General features: G+C 40.5%; 2 protein-coding genes across 2 annotated transcripts in view; one reads left to right on the forward strand and one right to left on the reverse strand.

The window, feature by feature from the left end:
- The window catches only part of pgap6 (post-glycosylphosphatidylinositol attachment to proteins 6), a 48,708-nt gene extending 43,292 nt beyond the window's left edge, over window positions 1-5,416 (forward strand). Inside the window, exons 11-13 of the mRNA XM_042315531.1 lie at window positions 240-386; window positions 1,240-1,356; window positions 3,462-5,416. Coding sequence (XP_042171465.1) covers window positions 240-386; window positions 1,240-1,356; window positions 3,462-3,752 — 555 coding nt within the window. The 3' untranslated portion in view covers window positions 3,753-5,416. The remainder of the gene's footprint in view (window positions 1-239; window positions 387-1,239; window positions 1,357-3,461) is intronic.
- Window positions 5,417-18,444: 13,028 nt separating this feature from the next.
- Window positions 18,445-22,190, reverse strand: part of rgs11 (regulator of G protein signaling 11) — a 61,500-nt gene continuing 57,754 nt past the window's right edge. The window contains exon 17 of the mRNA XM_042315533.1: window positions 18,445-19,143. Coding sequence (XP_042171467.1) covers window positions 19,008-19,143 — 136 coding nt within the window. The 3' untranslated portion in view covers window positions 18,445-19,007. The remainder of the gene's footprint in view (window positions 19,144-22,190) is intronic.

Raw genomic sequence — 22,190 nt, forward strand, 5'->3', positions numbered from 1 at the left:
TCTCCTCTCCTCCCTCCTCTCCTCTGTCTCTCCTCTCCTCTCCTCTCCTCTCCTCTCCTCTCTCTCCTCTGTCTCTCTCCTCTCCTCTCCTCTCCTCTCCTCCTCTCCTCTCTCCTCTCCTCTCCTCTCCTCTCCTCTCCCTCTCCTCTCCTCTCCCTCCTCTCCTCTCCTCTCCTCTCCTCTCCTCTCTCCTCTGTCTCTCCTCTGTCTCTCCTCTGTCTCTCCTCTCCTCTCTCTAGTTCTACCATGCATGTGACCAGCCTGGTTTAACAGTGATGTGTATCATGGATTACGACACTCTCCAGTACTGTGACTTCCTGGGTTCAGTCTGTTCTATCTGGGTCACTGTTCTCTGCATGGCCCGAGTCAGAGACACATTCAAACACGTACGTTAACACACACACACACTCACAGACTGACTACACACACACACACACACACACACACACACACACACACACACACACTCACCTACTACTACACACACACACACTCACAGACCTACTTCACACACACACACCTACTACAATCACACACACACTCACAGACCTACTACAAACACACACTCACAGACCTACTACAAACACACACACTCACAGACACACTCACAGACCTACTACAAACACACACACTCACAGGCCTACTTCACACACACACACCTACTACAAACACACACACTCACAGACCTACTACAAACACACACACTCATAGACCTACTACACACACACACTCACAGACCTACACACACATACACACTCATAGACCTACTACACACACACACACTCACAGGCCTACTACAAACACACACTCACAGACCTACTACACACACACACTGACAGACCTACTACAAACACACACTCACAGACCTACTACACACACACACTCACAGACCTACTACAAATACACACACTCACAGACCTACTACAAACACACACACTCACAGACCTACTACACACACACACACACACACACACACAGACCTACTACAAACACACACACTCACAGACCTACTACAAACACACACACACACTCACATAACTACTACAAACACACACACACACTCACATAACTACTACAAACACACACAGACTCACAGACCTGCTACAAACACACACACACAGACCTACTACACACACACACACTCACAGACCTACTCCAAACACACACACACACACACACAGATCTACTACAAACACACTCAGACTTGATATGTGATGCTAACGCTTGTTGTGTGTGTAGATGTTGTTCATGCTCGGTACTCTGCTGATAGCGATGTCCATGCAGCTGGACCGGAGAGGACTGTGGAACATGCTGGGACCCATCCTCTGTGCTGTACTGGCCATGGTGACCTCCTGGGTAACTATACATCCATGGTGACCTCCTGGGTAACTATACATCCATGTTGACCTCCTGGATAACTATATATCCATGTACACATGGTGACCTCCTGGGTAACTATACATCCATGGTGACCTCCTGGGTAACTATACATCCATGTATCCATGGTGACCTCCTGGGTAACTATACATCCTTGGTGACCTCCTAGGTAACTATACATCCATGTATCCATGGTGACCTCCTGGGTAACAACACATCCATGGTGACCTCCTGGGTAACAACACATCCATACATTCAGTACCAGTCAAAAGTTTGGACACACCTACTCATTCCAGGGTTTTTCTTTATTTGTACTATTTTCTACCATGTAGAAATATGGATTCATGGAGTAACCAAAAAAGTGTTAAACAAATTAAAATATATTTTAGATTCTTCAAAGTAGCCACCCTTTGCCTTTGACAGCTTTGCATACTCTTGGCATTCTGTCAACGAGCTTCATGAGGTAGTCACCTGGAATGCATTTCAATTAACAGGTGTCTTGTTAGTTTGTGGAATTTCTTTCCTTAATGCGTTTCATCCAATCAGTTGTGTTGTTAGGGGTGCAGAAGAAAGCCGTATTTGGTAAAATACCAAGTCCATATTTTGGCTCAAACAACAACAAAGAGAAACGACATCAATACTTTAGATAGATAGATAGATAGATAGATAGATAGATAGATAGATAGATAGATAGATAGATAGATAGATAGATAGATAGATAGATAGATAGATAGATAGATAGATAGATAGATAGATAGATAGATAGATAGATAGATAGATAGATAGATAGATAGATAGATAGATAGATAGATAGATAGATAGATAGATAGATAGATAGATAGCCAGCCCTATTTGGTAAACGACATGCCATCATTACTTTAGGACATGAAGTTCAGTCAATCCGGAAAATGTCATGAACTTTGAAAGTTTCTTCAAGTTCAGTGGCCAAAACCATCAAGCACTATGATGAAACTGTCTCTCATGAGGACCGCCACAGGAAAGGAAGACTGAGAGTTACCTCTGCTGCAGAGGATAAGTTCATTAGAGTTACCAGCCTCAGAAATTGCAGCACAAATAAATGCTTCACAGAGTTCAAGTAACAGACACATCTCAACATCAACTGTTCAGAGGAGACTGCGTGAATCAGGCCTTCATGGTCGAATTGCTGCAAAGAAACCACTACTAAAGGACACCAATAAGAAGAAGAGACATGCTTGGGCCAAGAAACATGAGCAATAGACATTAGACCGGTGGTAATTGACCGGTGAAAATACACTGGTGAAAAACCGTGAAGCATGGAGGAGGAGGTGTGATGGTGCTTTGCTAGTGACACTGTCAGTTATTTATTTAGAATTCAAGTCACACTTAACCAGCATGTGGCTACCACAGCATTCTGCAGCAATACGCCATCCCATCTGGTTTGAGCTTAGCGGGACCATCATTTGTTTTTCAACAGGACAATGACCCAAAACACACCTCCAGGCTGTGTAAGGGCTATTTGACCAAGAAGGAGAGTGATGGAGTGCTGCATCAGATGACCTGGCTTCCACAATCACCCAACCCCAACCCAAATGAGTTGATTTGGGATGAGTTGGACCACAGAGTGAAGGAAAAGCAGCCAACAAGTGCTCAGCATATGTGGGACCTCCTTCAAGACTGTTTGAAAAGCATTCCTGAAGCTGGTTAAAAGAATGCCAAGAGTGTGCAAAGCTGTCATCAAGGCAAAGGTTGGCTACTTTGAAGAATCTCAAATATATTTTGATTTGTTTAACACTTTTCTGGTTACTACATGATTCCATATGTGTTATTTCATAGTTTTGATGTCTTCACTATTATTCTACAATGTAGAAGATAGTCAAAATAAAGAAAAACCCTGGAATGAGTAGGTGTGTTCAAACTGTTGACTGTTACTGTATATCGAGGGCTGAGAAGGAGACAGTGTTTTAGCCTCCTGCCAGGGTTAAGGTTGTGTGTAACTGTATAATGTGTGTGTTTCCAGGTGTATCGAGGGCTGAAGAGGAGACAGTGTTTTAGCCTCCTGCCAGGGTTAAGGTTGTGTGTAACTGTATAATGTGTGTTTTCAGGTGTATCGAGGGCTGAAGAGGAAACAGTGCTACCCCCCCTCTTGGCGGCGTTGGGTACTGTTTCTCCTCCCAGGCCTGGCCTCAGCGCTGGTCGGTGTGTGTGTGTACGTGTTTGCTGAGACGGAGGACAACTACCTGTACACACACTCTCTATGGCACGTCCTGGTTGCCTCTAGTGTGGTGTTCCTTCTGCCTCCCAGAGAGACAGACTCCATGAACACCTGGAGCCCTGGAGTCTGTGGTTACACACTCTGTCACAGCACCAAGGAGGAACTATACACTGTCACCTGACCTCTGACCCTGGACCTGTGGAGACCAACACTGTCACATAGGTTTAAGGCTGTGACCATACCAGTATTGACAGATTTTTTTTCCATGGCAAAAATGAATATCTGAAACAGACAACTCTTTTATCCTTTAATAACCTGCTGGATGTAACATCTAGTGTTTTATAGCCTGGAAAAACATTAATGAAAACATAATGATGTTTAATAACCTGCTGGATGTAACATCTAGTGTTTTATAGCCTGGAAAAACATTAATGAAAACATAATGATGTTTAACCTGCTGGATGTAAAATCTAGTGTTTTATAGCCTGGAAAAACATGAATGAAAACATAATGATGTTTAACCTGCTGGATGTAAAATCTAGTGTTTTATAGCCTGGAAAAACATTAATGAAAACATAATGATGTTTAATAACCTGCTGGATGTAAAATCTAGTGTTTTATAGCCTGGAAAAACATTAATGAAAACATAATGATGTTTCCAATATTAGGGCTGTTTTCCTAAAAAAGTTACATCCTCTTGGTGTTTCCTTGATACTATGAAGTAATACTGGTGTGGTCCCAGCTCTGCTGTATGTTGGTGTGTGTGTATATAATCCTGGTGTGGTCCCAGTATGTATATATATATATATATATGACATATATTTCTGGTCAAGGATATGAATGTTTTCATAATAATATATTTATATGACATCACTGCCTGCTAATCCATCATGTCTTGCCCCTCCCTCTTCCTCCTTTCCTCCTCGTCCTCCTGTAGTTTAGATTCACTACTAGATAGAGGAAGACTGCTAGTAAAAGCAGGGGAGGAGCAGGAGTGTAATTAACTTGCAGAAACAGAAGTTTTTCGGGCCTCCAGAACCAGAACTGAACAGCCCTGAGTAAAGAATAGTGCCAGATTCTAGCAATTAACATGTTTTTTCTCATTGATACAATTTATTTCTCTGTGTGTAGTTTGGAGGAAGTTAAAAGTCGTTTCACGAGTCAATGCTAACTAGCATTAGCAGAATGAGTGGAAGTCTACCAGCACAGCTAGCACCTGTAGACTCATGTTATCTGTCTCGATTCAAACACTATAATGGTATATTTACTCATAGGAACCCTTTCCCTTGAGCAAGGCAGTTTACCCCCAACAACAACTGCTCCCCGGGTGCCGATGTTGTGGACGTTGATTAAGGCAGCCACCCCCCCGCACCTCTGATTCAAATGGGTTAAATGCATTCAGCTGTACAACTGACTAGGGTTCCCTTTCCCACACCTCAATGGGCCCAGTTCCAATTTTATATCCTCCCTCCGTTCCTTACTCCCTTCCTTCTCCTTAAAGCACTTTAATGACTAAGTGTAATAATGTAATTTTAATGACATCTAAATGTCATTTGTGTAGAGGTCTTTCTCTGAATGTGTATTTTGAAACTAATCAGATTGTGTATCCAGTGCCTCTCCACTCTCTGTGTGTTCTGCAAGACCAGTTCCACCATTCCTCTTATTCTCTGGTCATACTGCTTTTATTTCACAATGATATTAAGTTAGAATGAAGCATTTTAATGTTCTAGTGTTGGGTTAATAATAATGTTTTTATGTTCTGAAAGAGTTTTTGATCCCTCATGATCACATGTTATGTTAATGTAATGTTTCTGATATGGTAAATATATGTCAATTTTCATGGGATGCTGATGGACTTTTCCTCTGTTACTTTACATGTTTTATGTGCGGCTAGACATTCTAGACATTCTACCGTGCATCTAGACATTCTACCATCCATCTAGACATTCTACCATCCATCTAGACATTCTACCATCCATCTAGACATTCTACCATCCATCTAGACATTCTACCATCCATCTAGACATTCTACCATCCATCTAGACATTCTACCATCCATCTAGACATTCTACCATCCATCTAGACATTCTACCGTGCATCTAGACATTCTACCATCCATCTAGACATTCTACCATGCATCTAGACATTCTACCATCCATCTAGACATTCTACCGTGCATCTAGACATTCTACCATCCATCTAGACATTCTACCATGCATCTAGACATTCTACCATCCATCTAGACATTCTCGTGCATCTAGACATTCTACCATCCATCTAGACATTCTACCGTGCATCTAGACATTCTACCATCCATCTAGACATTCTACCGTGCATCTAGACATTCTACCATCCATCTAGACATTCTACCGTGCATCTAGACATTCTACCATCCATCTAGACATTCTACCGTGCATCTAGACATTCTACCATCCATCTAGACATTCTACCGTGCATCTAGACATTCTACCATCCATCTAGACATTCTACCGTGCATCTAGACATTCTACCATCCATCTAGACATTCTATCTAGACATTCTACCATCCATCTAGACATTCTACCATGCATCTAGACATTCTACCGTGCATCTAGACATTCTACCATCCATCTAGACATTCTACCGTGCATCTAGACATTCTACCATCCATCATCTAGACATTCTACCATCCATCTAGACATTTCTACCATCCATCTAGACATTCTACCATGCATCTAGACATTCTACCATCCATCTAGACATTCTACCGTGCATCTAGACATTCTACATCCATCTAGACATTCTACCGTGCATCTAGACATTCTCGTGCATCTAGACATTCTACCATCCATCTAGACATTCTACCGTGCATCTAGACATTCTACCATCCATCTAGACATTCTACCGTGCATCTAGACATTCTACCATCCATCTAGACATTCTACCGTGCATCTAGACATTCTACCGTCCATCTAGACATTCTACCGTGCATCTAGACATTCTAGACATTCTACCGTGCATCTAGACATTCTACCGTGCGGCTAGACATTCTACCGTCCATCTAGACATTCTAGACATTCTACCGTGCATCTAGACATTCTACCGTGCGGCTAGACATTCTACCGTCCATCTAGACATTCTAGACATTCTACCGTGCATCTAGACATTCTACCGTGCGGCTAGACATTCTACCGTGCATCTAGACATTCATAGCGCCCTTCCATCCTAGTCTCCATGGCAACATGATCTAGTACAGTAGGACTGTTTCCATTGCGCCCTTCCATCCTAGTCTCCATGGCAACATGATCTAGTACAGGAGGACTGTTTCCATAGCGCCCTTCCATCCTAGTCTCCATGGCAACATGCTCTGGTACGGTAGGACTGTTTACATAGCGCCCTTCCATCCTAGTCTAAGATTGGAGGATTACCCATAATCCCTGCTACAGTGTGCTCACTAGACAGTGTGTGTGCTTGGTATCCAGCTGTGTGTGTTAATCTGTTTACATCCATTAGGGAATCTGATGGATTCTCTGGACCTGCAGGGCTGTTAAATAATGAATAGAACCTCTTCCTCACATTAACACCATGAATAGAACCTCGTGTTAACACACAGTAACATGAATAGAACCTCATGTTAACACACAGTAACATGAATAGAACCTCATGTTAACACACAGTAACATGAATAGAAACTCTTCCTCACGTTAACACACAGTAACATGAATAGAACCTCATGTTAACACACAGTAACATGAATAGAACCTCATGTTAACACACAGTAACATGAATAGAACCTCACGTTAACACACACAGTAACATGAATATAACCTCATGTTAACACACAGTAACATGAATAGAACCTCACGTTAACACACAGTAACATGAATAGAACCTTGTTGGCACACAGTAACATGAATAGAACCTCGTGTTAACACACAGTAACATGAATAGAACCTCGTGTTACCACACAGTAACACAAATAGAACCTCTTCCTCACGTTAACACACAGTAACATGAATAGAACCTCGTGTTAACACACAGTAACATGAATAGAACCTCATGTTAACACACAGTAACATGAATATAACCTCTTCCTCACGTTAACACACAGTAACATGAATAGAACCTCACGTTAACACACAGTAGCATGAATAGAACCTCACGTTAACACACAGTAACATGAATAGAACCTCACGTTAACATAAAGTAACATGAATAGAACCTCTTCCTCATGTTTTCACACAGTACCATGAATAGAACCTCATGTTAACACACAGTAACATGAATAGAACCTCACTTTAACACACAGTACCATGAATAGAACCTCATGTTAACACACAGTAACATGAATAGAACCTCACGTTAACACACAGTACCATGAATAGAACCTCATGTTAACACACAGTAACATGAATAGAACCTCACGTTAACACACAGTACCATGAATAGAACCTCATGTTAACACACAGTAACATGAATAGAACCTCATGTTAACACACAGTAACATGAATAGAACCTCATGTTAACACACAGTACCATGAATAGAACCTCATGTTAACACACAGTAACATGAATAGAACCTTGTTGGCACACACATAACATGAATAGAACCTCTTCCTCATGTTAACACACAGTAACATGAATAGAACCTCATGTCAACACACAGTAACATGAATAGAACCTCTTCCTCACGTTAACACACAGTAACATGAATAGAACCTCTTCCTCATGTTAAGACACAGTAACATGAATAGAACCTCATGTTAACACACAGTAACATGAGTAGAACCTCATGTCAACACACAGTAACATGAATAGAACCTCTTCCTCACGTTAACACACAGTAACATGAATAGAACCTCTTCCTCATGTTAACACACAGTAACATGAATAGAACCTCGTGTTAACACACAGTAACATGAATAGAACCTCATGTTAACACACACAGTAACATGAATATAACCTCTTCCTCATGTTAAGACACAGTAACATGAATAGAACCTCATGTTAACACACAGTAACATGAATAGAACCTCACGTTAACACACAGTAACATGAATAGAACCTCTTCCTCGTGTTAACACACAGTAACATGAATATAACCTCGTGTTAACACACAGTAACATGAATAGAACCTCATGTTAACACACACAGTAACATGAATAGAACCTCTTCCTCATGTTAAGACACAGTAACATGAATAGAACCTCATGTTAACACACAGTAACATGAATAGAACCTCTTCCTCATGTTAACACACAGTAACATGAATAGAACCTCTTCCTCATGTTAAGACACAGTAACATGAATAGAACCTCATGTTAACACACAGTAACATGAATAGAACCTCGTGTTAACACACAGTAACATGAATAGAACCTCTTCCTCACGTTAACACACAGTAACATGAATAGAACCTCATGTTAACACACACAGTAACATGAATAGAACCTCATGTTAACACACAGTAACATGAATAGAACCTCATGTTAACACACACAGTAACATGAATAGAACCTCATGTTAACACACACAGTAACATGAATAGAACCTCATGTTAACACACAGTAACATGAATAGAACCTCTTCCTCACGTTAACACACAGTAACATGAATAGAACCTCATGTTAACACACAGTAACATGAATAGAACCTCATGTCAACACACAGTAACATGAATAGAACCTCTTCCTCACGTTAACACACAGTAACATGAATAGACCCTCTTCCTCATGTTAACACACAGTAACATGAATAGAACCCCATGTTAACACACAGTAACATGAATAGAACCTCATGTTAACACACAGTAACATGAATAGAACCTCATGTTAACACACAGTAACATGAATAGAACCTCATGTTAACACACAGTAACATGTATAGAACCTCTTCCTCATGTTAACACACAGTAACATGAATAGAACCTCTTCCTCATGTTAACACACAGTAACATGAATAGAACCTCTTCCTCACGTTAACACACAGTAACATGAATAGAACCTCAAGTTAACACACAGTAACATGAATAGAACCTTGTGTTAGCACACAGTAACATGAATAGAACCTCATGTTAACACACAGTAACATGAATAGAACCTTGTGTTAGCACACAGTGACATGAATAGAACCTCATGTGAACACACAGTAACATGAATAGAACCTCACGTTAACACACAGTACCATGAATAGAACCTCATGTTAACACACAGTAACATGAATAGAACCTCACGTTAACACACAGTACCATGAATAGAAACTCATGTTAACACACAGTAACATGAATAGAACCTCATGTTAACACACAGTACCATGAATAGAACCTCATGTTAACACACAGTAACATGAATAGAACCTTGTTGGCACACAGTAACATGAATAGAACCTCTTCCTCATGTTAACACACAGTAACATGAATAGAACCTCATGTCAACACACAGTAACATGAATAGAACCTCTTCCTCACGTTAACACACAGTAACATGAATAGAACCTCTTCCTCATGTTAAGACACAGTAACATGAATAGAACCTCATGTTAACACACAGTAACATGAATAGAACCTCATGTCAACACACAGTAACATGAATAGAACCTCTTCCTCACGTTAACACACAGTAACATGAATAGAACCTCTTCCTCATGTTAACACACAGTAACATGAATAGAACCTCATGTCAACACACAGTAACATGAATAGAACCTCTTCCTCACGTTAACACACAGTAACATGAATAGAACCTCTTCCTCACGTTAACACACAGTAACATGAATAGAACCTCTTCCTCATGTTAAGACACAGTAACATGAATAGAACCTCATGTTAACACACAGTAACATGAATAGAACCTCATGTTAACACACAGTAACATGAATAGAACCTCTTCCTCATGTTAACACACAGTAACATGAATAGAACCTCTTCCTCATGTTAACACACAGTAACATGAATAGAACCTCTTCCTCATGTTAACACACAGTAACATGAATAGAACCTCGTGTTAACACACAGTAACATGAATAGAACCTCATGTTAACACACAGTAACATGAATAGAACCTCTTCCTCACGTTAACACACAGTAACATGAATAGCACCTCTTCCTCATGTTAACACACAGTAACATGAATAGAACCTCGTGTTACCACACAGTAACACAAATAGAACCTCTTCCTCACGTTAACACACAGTAACATGAATATAACCTCTTCCTCATGTTAACACACAGTAGCATGAATAGAACCTCACGTTAACACACAGTAACATGAATAGAACCTCACGTTAACACACAGTAGCATGAATAGAACCTCACGTTAACACACAGTAACATGAATAGAACCTCACGTTAACATAAAGTAACATGAATAGAACCTCTTCCTCATGTTTTCACACAGTACCATGAATAGAACCTCATGTTAACACACAGTAACATGAATAGAACCTCATGTTAACACACAGTAACATGAATAGAACCTTGTGTTAGCACACAGTGACATGAATAGAACCTCATGTGAACACACAGTAACATGAATAGAACCTCATGTTAACACACAGTACCATGAATAGAACCTCATGTTAACACACAGTAACATGAATAGAACCTCACGTTAACACACAGTACCATGAATAGAACCTCATGTTAACACACAGTAACATGAATAGAACCTCATGTTAACACACAGTAACATGAATAGAACCTCATGTTAACACACAGTACCATGAATAGAACCTCATGTTAACACACAGTAACATGAATAGAACCTTGTTGGCACACAGTAACATGAATAGAACCTCTTCCTCATGTTAACACACAGTAACATGAATAGAACCTCTTCCTCACGTTAACACACAGTAACATGAATAGAACCTCTTCCTCATGTTAAGACACAGTAACATGAATAGAACCTCATGTTAACACACAGTAACATGAGTAGAACCTCATGTCAACACACAGTAACATGAATAGAACCTCTTCCTCACGTTAACACACAGTAACATGAATAGAACCTCTTCCTCATGTTAACACACAGTAACATGAATAGAACCTCATGTCAACACACAGTAACATGAATAGAACCTCTTCCTCATGTTAACACACAGTAACATGAATAGAACCTCTTCCTCATGTTAACACACAGTAACATGAATAGAACCTCTTCCTCATGTTAACACACAGTAACATGAATAGAACCTCTTCCTCATGTTAACACACAGTAACATGAATAGAACCTCATGTTAACACACACAGTAACATGAATAGAACCTCTTCCTCATGTTAAGACACAGTAACATGAATAGAACCTCATGTTAACACACAGTAACATGAATAGAACCTCTTCCTCATGTTAACACACAGTAACATGTATAGAACCTCTTCCTCATGTTAACACACAGTAACATGAATAGAACCTCGTGTTAACACACAGTAACATGAATAGAACCTCATGTTAACACACACAGTAACATGAATAGAACCTCTTCCTCATGTTAAGACACAGTAACATGAATAGAACCTCATGTTAACACACAGTAACATGAATAGAACCTCTTCCTCATGTTAAGACACAGTAACATGAATAGAACCTCATGTTAACACACAGTAACATGAATAGAACCTCTTCCTCATGTTAACACACAGTAACATGTATAGAACCTCTTCCTCATGTTAACACACACAGTAACATGAATAGAACCTCGTGTTAACACACAGTAACATGAATAGAACCTCATGTTAACACACACAGTAACATGAATAGAACCTCTTCCTCATGTTAACACACACAGTAACATGAATAGAACCTCGTGTTAACACACAGTAACATGAATAGAACCTCACGTTAACACACAGTAACATGAATAGAACCTTGTGTTAGCACACAGTGACATGAATAGAACCTCATGTGAACACACAGTAACATGAATAGAACCTCATGTTAACACACAGTACCATGAATAGAACCTCATGTTAACACACAGTAACATGAATAGAACCTCACGTTAACACACAGTACCATGAATAGAACCTCATGTTAACACACAGTAACATGAATAGAACCTCATGTTAACACACAGTAACATGAATAGAACCTCATGTTAACACACAGTACCATGAATAGAACCTCATGTTAACACACAGTAACATGAATAGAACCTTGTTGGCACACAGTAACATGAATAGAACCTCTTCCTCATGTTAACACACAGTAACATGAATAGAACCTCTTCCTCACGTTAACACACAGTAACATGAATAGAACCTCTTCCTCATGTTAAGACACAGTAACATGAATAGAACCTCATGTTAACACACAGTAACATGAGTAGAACCTCATGTCAACACACAGTAACATGAATAGAACCTCTTCCTCACGTTAACACACAGTAACATGAATAGAACCTCTTCCTCATGTTAACACACAGTAACATGAATAGAACCTCATGTCAACACACAGTAACATGAATAGAACCTCTTCCTCATGTTAACACACAGTAACATGAATAGAACCTCTTCCTCATGTTAACACACAGTAACATGAATAGAACCTCTTCCTCATGTTAACACACAGTAACATGAATAGAACCTCTTCCTCATGTTAACACACAGTAACATGAATAGAACCTCATGTTAACACACAGTAACATGAATAGAACCTCGTGTTAACACACAGTAACATGAATAGAACCTCTTCCTCATGTTAAGACACAGTAACATGAATAGAACCTCATGTTAACACACAGTAACATGAATAGAACCTCTTCCTCATGTTAAGACACAGTAACATGAATAGAACCTCATGTTAACACACAGTAACATGTATAGAACCTCTTCCTCATGTTAACACACAGTAACATGAATAGAACCTCGTGTTAACACACAGTAACATGAATAGAACCTCATGTTAACACACACAGTAACATGAATAGAACCTCTTCCTCATGTTAAGACACAGTAACATGAATAGAACCTCATGTTAACACACAGTAACATGAATAGAACCTCTTCCTCATGTTAAGACACAGTAACATGAATAGAACCTCATGTTAACACACAGTAACATGAATAGAACCTCTTCCTCATGTTAACACACAGTAACATGAATAGAACCTCTTCCTCATGTTAACACACAGTAACATGTATAGAACCTCTTCCTCATGTTAACACACAGTAACATGAATAGAACCTCGTGTTAACACACAGTAACATGAATAGAACCTCATGTTAACACACACAGTAACATGAATAGAACCTCTTCCTCATGTTAACACACAGTAACATGAATAGAACCTCATGTTAACACACAGTAACATGAATAGAACCTCATGTTAACACACAGTAACATGTATAGAACCTCTTCCTCATGTTAACACACAGTAACATGAATAGAACCTCGTGTTAACACACAGTAACATGAATAGAACCTCATGTTAACACACACAGTAACATGTATAGAACCTCTTCCTCATGTTAACACACAGTAACATGAATAGAACCTCATGTTAACACACAGTAACATGAATAGAACCTCATGTCAACACACAGTAACATGAATAGAACCTCACGTTAACACACAGTAACATGAATAGAACCTTGTGTTAGCACACAGTGACATGAATAGAACCTCATGTGAACACACAGTAACATGAATAGAACCTCACGTTAACACACAGTACCATGAATAGAACCTCATGTTAACACACAGTAACATGAATAGAACCTCACGTTAACACACAGTACCATGAATAGAACCTCATGTTAACACACAGTAACATGAATAGAACCTCATGTTAACACACAGTAACATGAATAGAACCTCATGTTAACACACAGTACCATGAATAGAACCTCATGTTAACACACAGTAACATGAATAGAACCTTGTTGGCACACAGTAACATGAATAGAACCTCTTCCTCATGTTAACACACAGTAACATGAATAGAACCTCATGTCAACACACAGTAACATGAATAGAACCTCTTCCTCACGTTAACACACAGTAACATGAATAGAACCTCTTCCTCATGTTAAGACACAGTAACATGAATAGAACCTCATGTTAACACACAGTAACATGAATAGAACCTCATGTCAACACACAGTAACATGAATAGAACCTCTTCCTCACGTTAACACACAGTAACATGAATAGAACCTCTTCCTCATGTTAACACACAGTAACATGAATAGAACCTCATGTCAACACACAGTAACATGAATAGAACCTCTTCCTCACGTTAACACACAGTAACATGAATAGAACCTCTTCCTCATGTTAACACACAGTAACATGAATAGAACCTCGTGTTAACACACAGTAACATGAATAGAACCTCATGTTAACACACACAGTAACATGAATAGAACCTCTTCCTCATGTTAAGACACAGTAACATGAATAGAACCTCATGTTAACACACAGTAACATGAATAGAACCTCTTCCTCATGTTAACACACAGTAACATGAATAGAACCTCATGTTAACACACAGTAACATGAATAGAACCTCATGTTAACACACAGTAACATGAATAGAACCTCTTCCTCATGTTAACACACAGTAACATGAATAGAACCTCATGTTAACACACAGTAACATGAATAGAACCTCTTCCTCATGTTAACACACAGTAACATGAATAGAACCTTGTTGGCACACAGTAACATGAATAGAACCTCTTCCTCATGTTAACACACAGTAACATGAATAGAACCTCTTCCTCATGTTAACACACAGTAACATGAATAGAACCTCTTCCTCATGTTAACACACAGTAACATGAATAGAACCTCTTCCTCATGTTAACACACAGTACCATGAATAGAACCTCATGTTAACACACAGTAACATGAATAGAACCTCATGTTAACACACAGTACCATGAATAGAACCTCATGTTAACACACAGTAACATGAATAGAACCTCATGTTAACACACAGTACCATGAATAGAACCTCATGTTAACACACAGTAACATGAATAGAACCTTGTTGGCACACAGTAACATGAATAGAACCTCTTCCTCATGTTAACACACAGTAACATGAATAGAACCTCATGTTAACACACAGTAACATGAATAGAACCTCATGTTAACACACAGTAACATGAATAGAACCTCTTCCTCATGTTAACACACAGTAACATGAATAGAACCTTGTTGGCACACAGTAACATGAATAGAACCTCTTCCTCATGTTAACACACAGTAACATGAATAGAACCTCTTCCTCATGTTAACACACAGTAACATGAATAGAACCTCTTCCTCATGTTAACACACAGTAACATGAATAGAACCTCTTCCTCATGTTAACACACAGTACCATGAATAGAACCTCATGTTAACACACAGTAACATGAATAGAACCTCATGTTAACACACAGTACCATGAATAGAACCTCATGTTAACACACAGTAACATGAATAGAACCTCATGTTAACACACAGTACCATGAATAGAACCTCATGTTAACACACAGTAACATGAATAGAACCTTGTTGGCACACAGTAACATGAATAGAACCTCTTCCTCATGTTAACACACAGTAACATGAATAGAACCTCATGTTAACACACAGTAACATGAATAGAACCTCATGTTAATACACAGTAACATGAATAGAACCTCTTCCTCATGTTAACACACAGTAACATGTATAGAACCTCATGTCAACACACAGTAACATGAATAGAACCTCTTCCTCACGTTAACACACAGTAACATGAATAGAACCTCTTCCTCATGTTAACACACAGTAACATGAATAGAACCTCGTGTTAGCACACAGTAACATGAATAGAACCTCGTGTTAACACACAGTAACATGAATAGAACCTCTTCCTCACGTTAACACACAGTAACATGAATAGAACTTCTTCCTCATGTTAACACACAGTAACATGAATAGAACCTCAAGTTAACACACAGTAACATGAATAGAACCCCATGTTAACACACAGTAACATGAATAGAACCTCATGTTAACACACAGTAACATGAATAGAACCTCGTGTTAACACACAGTAACATGAATAGAACCTCATGTTAACACACAGAAACATGAATAGAACCTCTTCCTCATGTTAACACACAGTAACATGAATAGAACCTCTTCCTCACGTTAACACACAGTAATATGAATAGAACCTCATGTTAACACACAGTAACATGAATAGAACCTCATGTTAACACACAGTAATATGAATAGAACCTCATGTTAACACACAGTAACATGAATGGAACCTCATGTTAACACACAGAAACATGAATAGAACCTCTTCCTCATGTTAACACACAGTAACATGAATAGAACCCCATGTCAACACACAGTAACATGAATAGAACCTCACGTTAACACACAGAAACATGAATAGAACCTCTTCCTCATGTTAACACACAGTAACATGAATAGAACCTCTTCCTCATGTTAACACACAGTAACATGAATATAACCTCGTGTTAACACACAGTAACCTATTACGGGGGCTGAGTCACTGGCCTACTGTCGTGTCTTTGGCATCATTAAACTGAAGACTTATTAGTAGTTTATCAAATCAATTCTCTGTAATTATTATTCCGTGATTAACTAATCAGGTAGACATAACTAACAAGGAAGTCGGGGAACCAAGGAAAATATTCAGATTCCTAAGTTATAATTTTCCTAATATAACTTTCAGATATTTTAATATCTAATCAATTAGCCTTCTCATTAATGAATTATTCTTTACCTCACGTTAGTTAATAATTAAAGTTGTTCACAAATAGTTTCATCTTTACTCATTCATCCCATACAACAATTAGATGCAAGCCGCACAACCGAGACTGTTGTATAAACAGGGTTATGGTAATGTGGCTGTACTGTCTCTCATGAGTTTCACAAAATTGTACCAAATAGACCAGTTCGTAGCTGGCTACTTTACCAACCTTTTATACATTCTCCGGAACATGAATATTGTTCAGTTCTCAAGTTCTGTGAGGTGGAAGAAATTCCTTTGTTCTCTCTATGAAAACTCACTCTCTCTCTATACTGTCTGGCCATGAGGAAGAATCTTCTCCAGAAATGTATGACCTCTGACCACAGCAGCCTGAGTGTAGGAGAGAGAGAGGGGGATGGTGCAGAGTTAGGGGGATGGTGCTCGCTGTACCCAAAGAAGGCAACGTCATGACTACCAATCCTCGACTTCGGCAATGTCATCTACAAAATAGCTACCAATACTCTACTCATCAAACTGGATGCAGTCTATCACAGTGCCATCTGTTATGTTACCAAAGCCCCTTATACAGTTATTATGATGAGGAATGACAGTTATTATGATGAGGTATGACAGTTATTATGATGAGGTATGGCAGTTATTATGATGAGGCATGACAGTTATTATGATGAGGTATGACAGTTATTATGATGAGGTATGACAGTTATTATGATGAGGTATGACAGTTATTGTGATGAGGTATGACAGTTATTATGATGAGGTATGCCAGTTATTATGATGAGGTATGCCAGTTATTGTGATGAGGTATGCCAGTTATTATGATAGATATGACAGTTGACTGATCACCTGTAACTGTTATTGGTGTTCATCAGTCATGTTGTTCTAAATTAAGTCTAAAGGCTGGTTTACACTCTGTCTGTGGACATATCGACAGTTGTCATCCGACTTCAAACTTCGTTTTCATTATGAAAAAGTATAAGCACAAAACGACAGCCTTTGCATGACATCTGCATCCCGGTGCTCCAAATAGTAGACTTTCTCTAGCACCAATAAACCCGTTTAAAAATGAATTCAGTTAAATGTGACCCTTCAAGCCAGGCAACTAAAAGCTATTTTCAAAACAATGTTTTGGTTAGTTGCTAGCTAGTTAGCCAGTTCAAATAATGACCAGAGTATAGCTGACAACGTCTTACTACTTTTTATTCATTATTACAGAAACACAAACCCACAACATCATTATTTGAAAGATAATTGTGAGCCGACAGAAAATAGCTGACTGCCACAGAGTGACGGAATAAAACTAGGTCATTCTATTTGAGAATTATAGAACTACAGATCATCGTGTCACAGTCCGGTAACCACGACAACGGACGTTGCGACCTTTTTTCATGTCTCTGCAACAAGGAAACTAACAGTCGCAACGACAGTCTACAGACATTCCACAGGAGTATAAATTAAAAGTTGTTTTGACCAGCGACACTTGTCACATTATAATTGTCCATAGACATGTTATTAGACCAAGTATAAACTGGCCTTAAATCTACATTAATTGAACAGTGGAAATCTTTCAGATTGTCTCTGTAAACTATACCTATAGTTCTATATTCATAAATATAACTACTAGACAGTATTATAACTTCTAGAAGTAGATGCAGGGTCTTGAATGGTTTCTATAGTGATACAATGGTGACCAGATCTGGGTGTCATGAACATGGTGGTTGTGGTACTCCCATGGCGATCAGATCTGAGAGTTGGTTGTGGAGCTTGTTCCTGTTGGTCCAGCCCCTTTAGCCTTTCCATCATCTTCTGTCGCTTGGGTAACCATGGCAGGAGAGGGGCTAGAGTGACGCTGTCGCCTCATGAAGGGAAATACACTGAGAGGAGGAAGGGAGAGAGGGAGGGAGAGAAAGGAAGGAAGGAGAGAGGAAATGATATAGGGAAGGAGATGGGAGAGGCAGGGAGAAAGGGAAAGAAGCAGAGAGGAAGGAGGGAGAGGGAGAGAGGATGGAGAGAAAGGAAGGCAGGGAGAGAGGAAAGGAGATAGGGAGAAGCAGGGAGAGGGAGAGAGGATGGAGAGAAAGGAAGGCAGGGAGAGAGGAAAGGAGATAGGGAGAAGCAGGGAGAGGGAGAGAGGATGGAGAGAAAGGAAGGCAGGGAGAGAGGAAAGGAGATAGGGAGAAGCAGAGAGAGGGAGAGAGGATGGAGAGAAAGGAAGGCAGGGAGAGAGGAAAGGAGATAGGGAGAAGCAGGGAGAGGGAGAGAGGAAAGGAGATAGGGAGAAGCAGAGAGAGGGAGAGAGGATGGAGAGAAAGGAAGGCAGGGAGAGAGGAAAGGAGATAGGGAGAAGCAGGGAGAGGGAGAGAGGAAAGGAGATAGGGAGAAGCAGAGAGAGGGAGAGAGAGAGTAAAGAGAGCGGGAAGTACGAGCAAGAGCATCGTTGGATATAGTAAATACAGTATATACAGTATATCACAAAAGTGAGTACACCCCTCACATTTTTTAAAATATTCGAGTATATCTTTTCATGTTTTTTTATTTATTTTTATTTCACCTTTATTTAACCAGGGGGAGTCTATATACATTGTGTGCAAAAGGCATGAGGAGGTAGGCGAATAATTACAATTTTGCAGATTAATAACACTGGAGTGATAAATGATCAGATGATCATGTACAGGTAGAGATATTGGTGTGCAAAAGAGCAGAAAAGTAAATAAATAAAAACAGTATGGGGATGAGGTAGGTAAAAATGGGTGGGCTATTTACCGATAGACTATGTACAGCTGCAGCGATCGGTTAACTGCTCAGACAGCAGATGTTTGAAGTTGGTGAGGGAGATAAAAGTCTCCAACTTCAGCGATTTTTGCAATTCGTTCCAGTCACAGGCAGCAGAGAACTGGAACGAAAGGCGGCCAAATGAGGTGTTGGTTTTAGGGATGATCAGTGAGATACACCTGCTGGAGCGCGTGCTACGGATGGGTGTTGCCATCGTGACCAGTGAACTGAGATAAGGCGGAGCTTTACCTAGCATGGACTTGTAGATGACCTGGAGCCAGTGGGTCTGGCGACGAATATGTAGCGAGGGCCAGCCGACTAGAGCATACAGTCGCAGTGGTTGGTGGTATAAGGTGCTTTAGTGACAAAACGGATGGCACTGTGATAAACTGCATCCAGTTTGCTGAGTAGAGTGTTGGAAGCAATTCTGTAGATGACATCGCCGAAGTCGAGGATCGGTAGTCAGTTTTACCAGGGTAAGTTTGGCGGCGTGAATGAAGGAGGCTTTGTTGCGGAATAGAAAGCCGATTCTTAATTTGATTTTCGATTGGAGATGTTTAATATGAGTCTGGAAGGAGAGTTTACAGTCTAGCCAGACACCTAGGTACTTATAGATGATGACCCTCCAGGGTGGTGATGCTGGTCAGGCGTGCGGGTGCATGCAGCGAACAGTTGAAAAGCATGCATTTGGTTTTACTAGCGTTTAAGAGCAGTTGGAGGCTACGGAAGGAGTGTTGTATGGCATTGAAGCTCGTTTGGAGGTTAGATAGCACAGTGTCCAAGGACGGGCCGGAAGTATATAGAATGGTGTCGTCTGCGTAGAGGTGGATCAGGGAATCACCTGCAGCAAGAGCAACATCATTGATATACACAGAGAAAAGAGTCGGCCAGAGGATTGAACCCTGTGGCACCCCCATAGAGACTGCCAGAGGACCGGACAGCATGCCCTCCGATTTGACACACTGAACTCTGTCTGCAAAGTAATTGGTGAACCAGGCAAGGCAGTCATCCGAAAAACAGAGGCTACTGAGTCTGCCGATAAGAATATGGTGATTGACAGAGTCGAAAGCCTTGGCAAGGTCGATGAAGACGGCTGCACAGTACTGTCTTTTATCGATGGCGGTTATGATATCGTTTAGTACCTTGAGCGTGGCTGAGGTGCACCCGTGACCGGCTCGGAAACCCGATTGCACAGCGGAGAAGGTACTGTGGGATTCGAGATGGTCAGTGACCTATTTGTTGACTTGGCTTTCGAAGACCTTAGATAGGCAGGGCAGGATGGATATAGGTCTGTAACAGTTTGGGTCCAGGGTGTCTCCCCCTTTGAAGAGGGGGATGACTGCGGCAGCTTTCCAATCCTTGGGGATCTCAGATGATATGAAAGAGAGGTTGAACAGGCTGGTAATAGGGGTTGCGACAATGGCGGCGGATAGTTTCAGAAATAGAGGGTCCAGATTGTCAAGCCCAGCTGATTTGTACGGGTCCAGGTTTTGCAGCTCTTTCAGAACATCTGCTATCTGGATTTGGGTAAAGGAGAACCTGGAGAGGCTTGGGCGAGTAGCTGCGGGGGGGGGCGGAGCTGTTGGCTGAGGTTGGAGTAGCCAGGCGGAAGGCATGGCCAGCTGTTGAGAAATGCTTGTTGAAGTTTTCGATAATCATGGATTTATCGGTGGTGACCGTGTTACCTAGCCTCAGTGCAGTGGGCAGCTGGGAGGAGGTGCTCTTGTTCTCCATGGACTTCACAGTGTCCCAGAACTTTTTGGAGTTGGAGCTACAGGACGCAAACTTCTGCCTGAAGAAGCTGGCCTTAGCTTTCCTGACTGACTGCGTGTATTGGTTCCTGACCTCCCTGAACAGTTGCATATCGCGGGGACTATTCGATGCTATTGCAGTCCGCCACAGGATATTTTTGTGCTGGTCGAGGGCAGTCAGGTCTAGAGTGAACCAAGGGCTGTATCTGTTCTTAGTTCTGCATTTTTTGAACGGAGCATGCTTATCTAAAATGGTGAGGAAGTTACTTTTAAAGAATGACCAGGCATCCTCAACTGACGCGATGCGGTCAATGTCCTTCCAGGATACCCGGGCCAGGTCGATTAGAAAGGCCTGCTCACAGAAGTGTTTTAGGGAGCGTTTGACAGTGATGAGGGGT

Source organism: Oncorhynchus tshawytscha, unplaced genomic scaffold, assembly GCF_018296145.1.
Source record: "Oncorhynchus tshawytscha isolate Ot180627B unplaced genomic scaffold, Otsh_v2.0 Un_contig_1662_pilon_pilon, whole genome shotgun sequence".
Taxonomy (NCBI): Eukaryota; Metazoa; Chordata; class Actinopteri; order Salmoniformes; family Salmonidae; genus Oncorhynchus; species Oncorhynchus tshawytscha.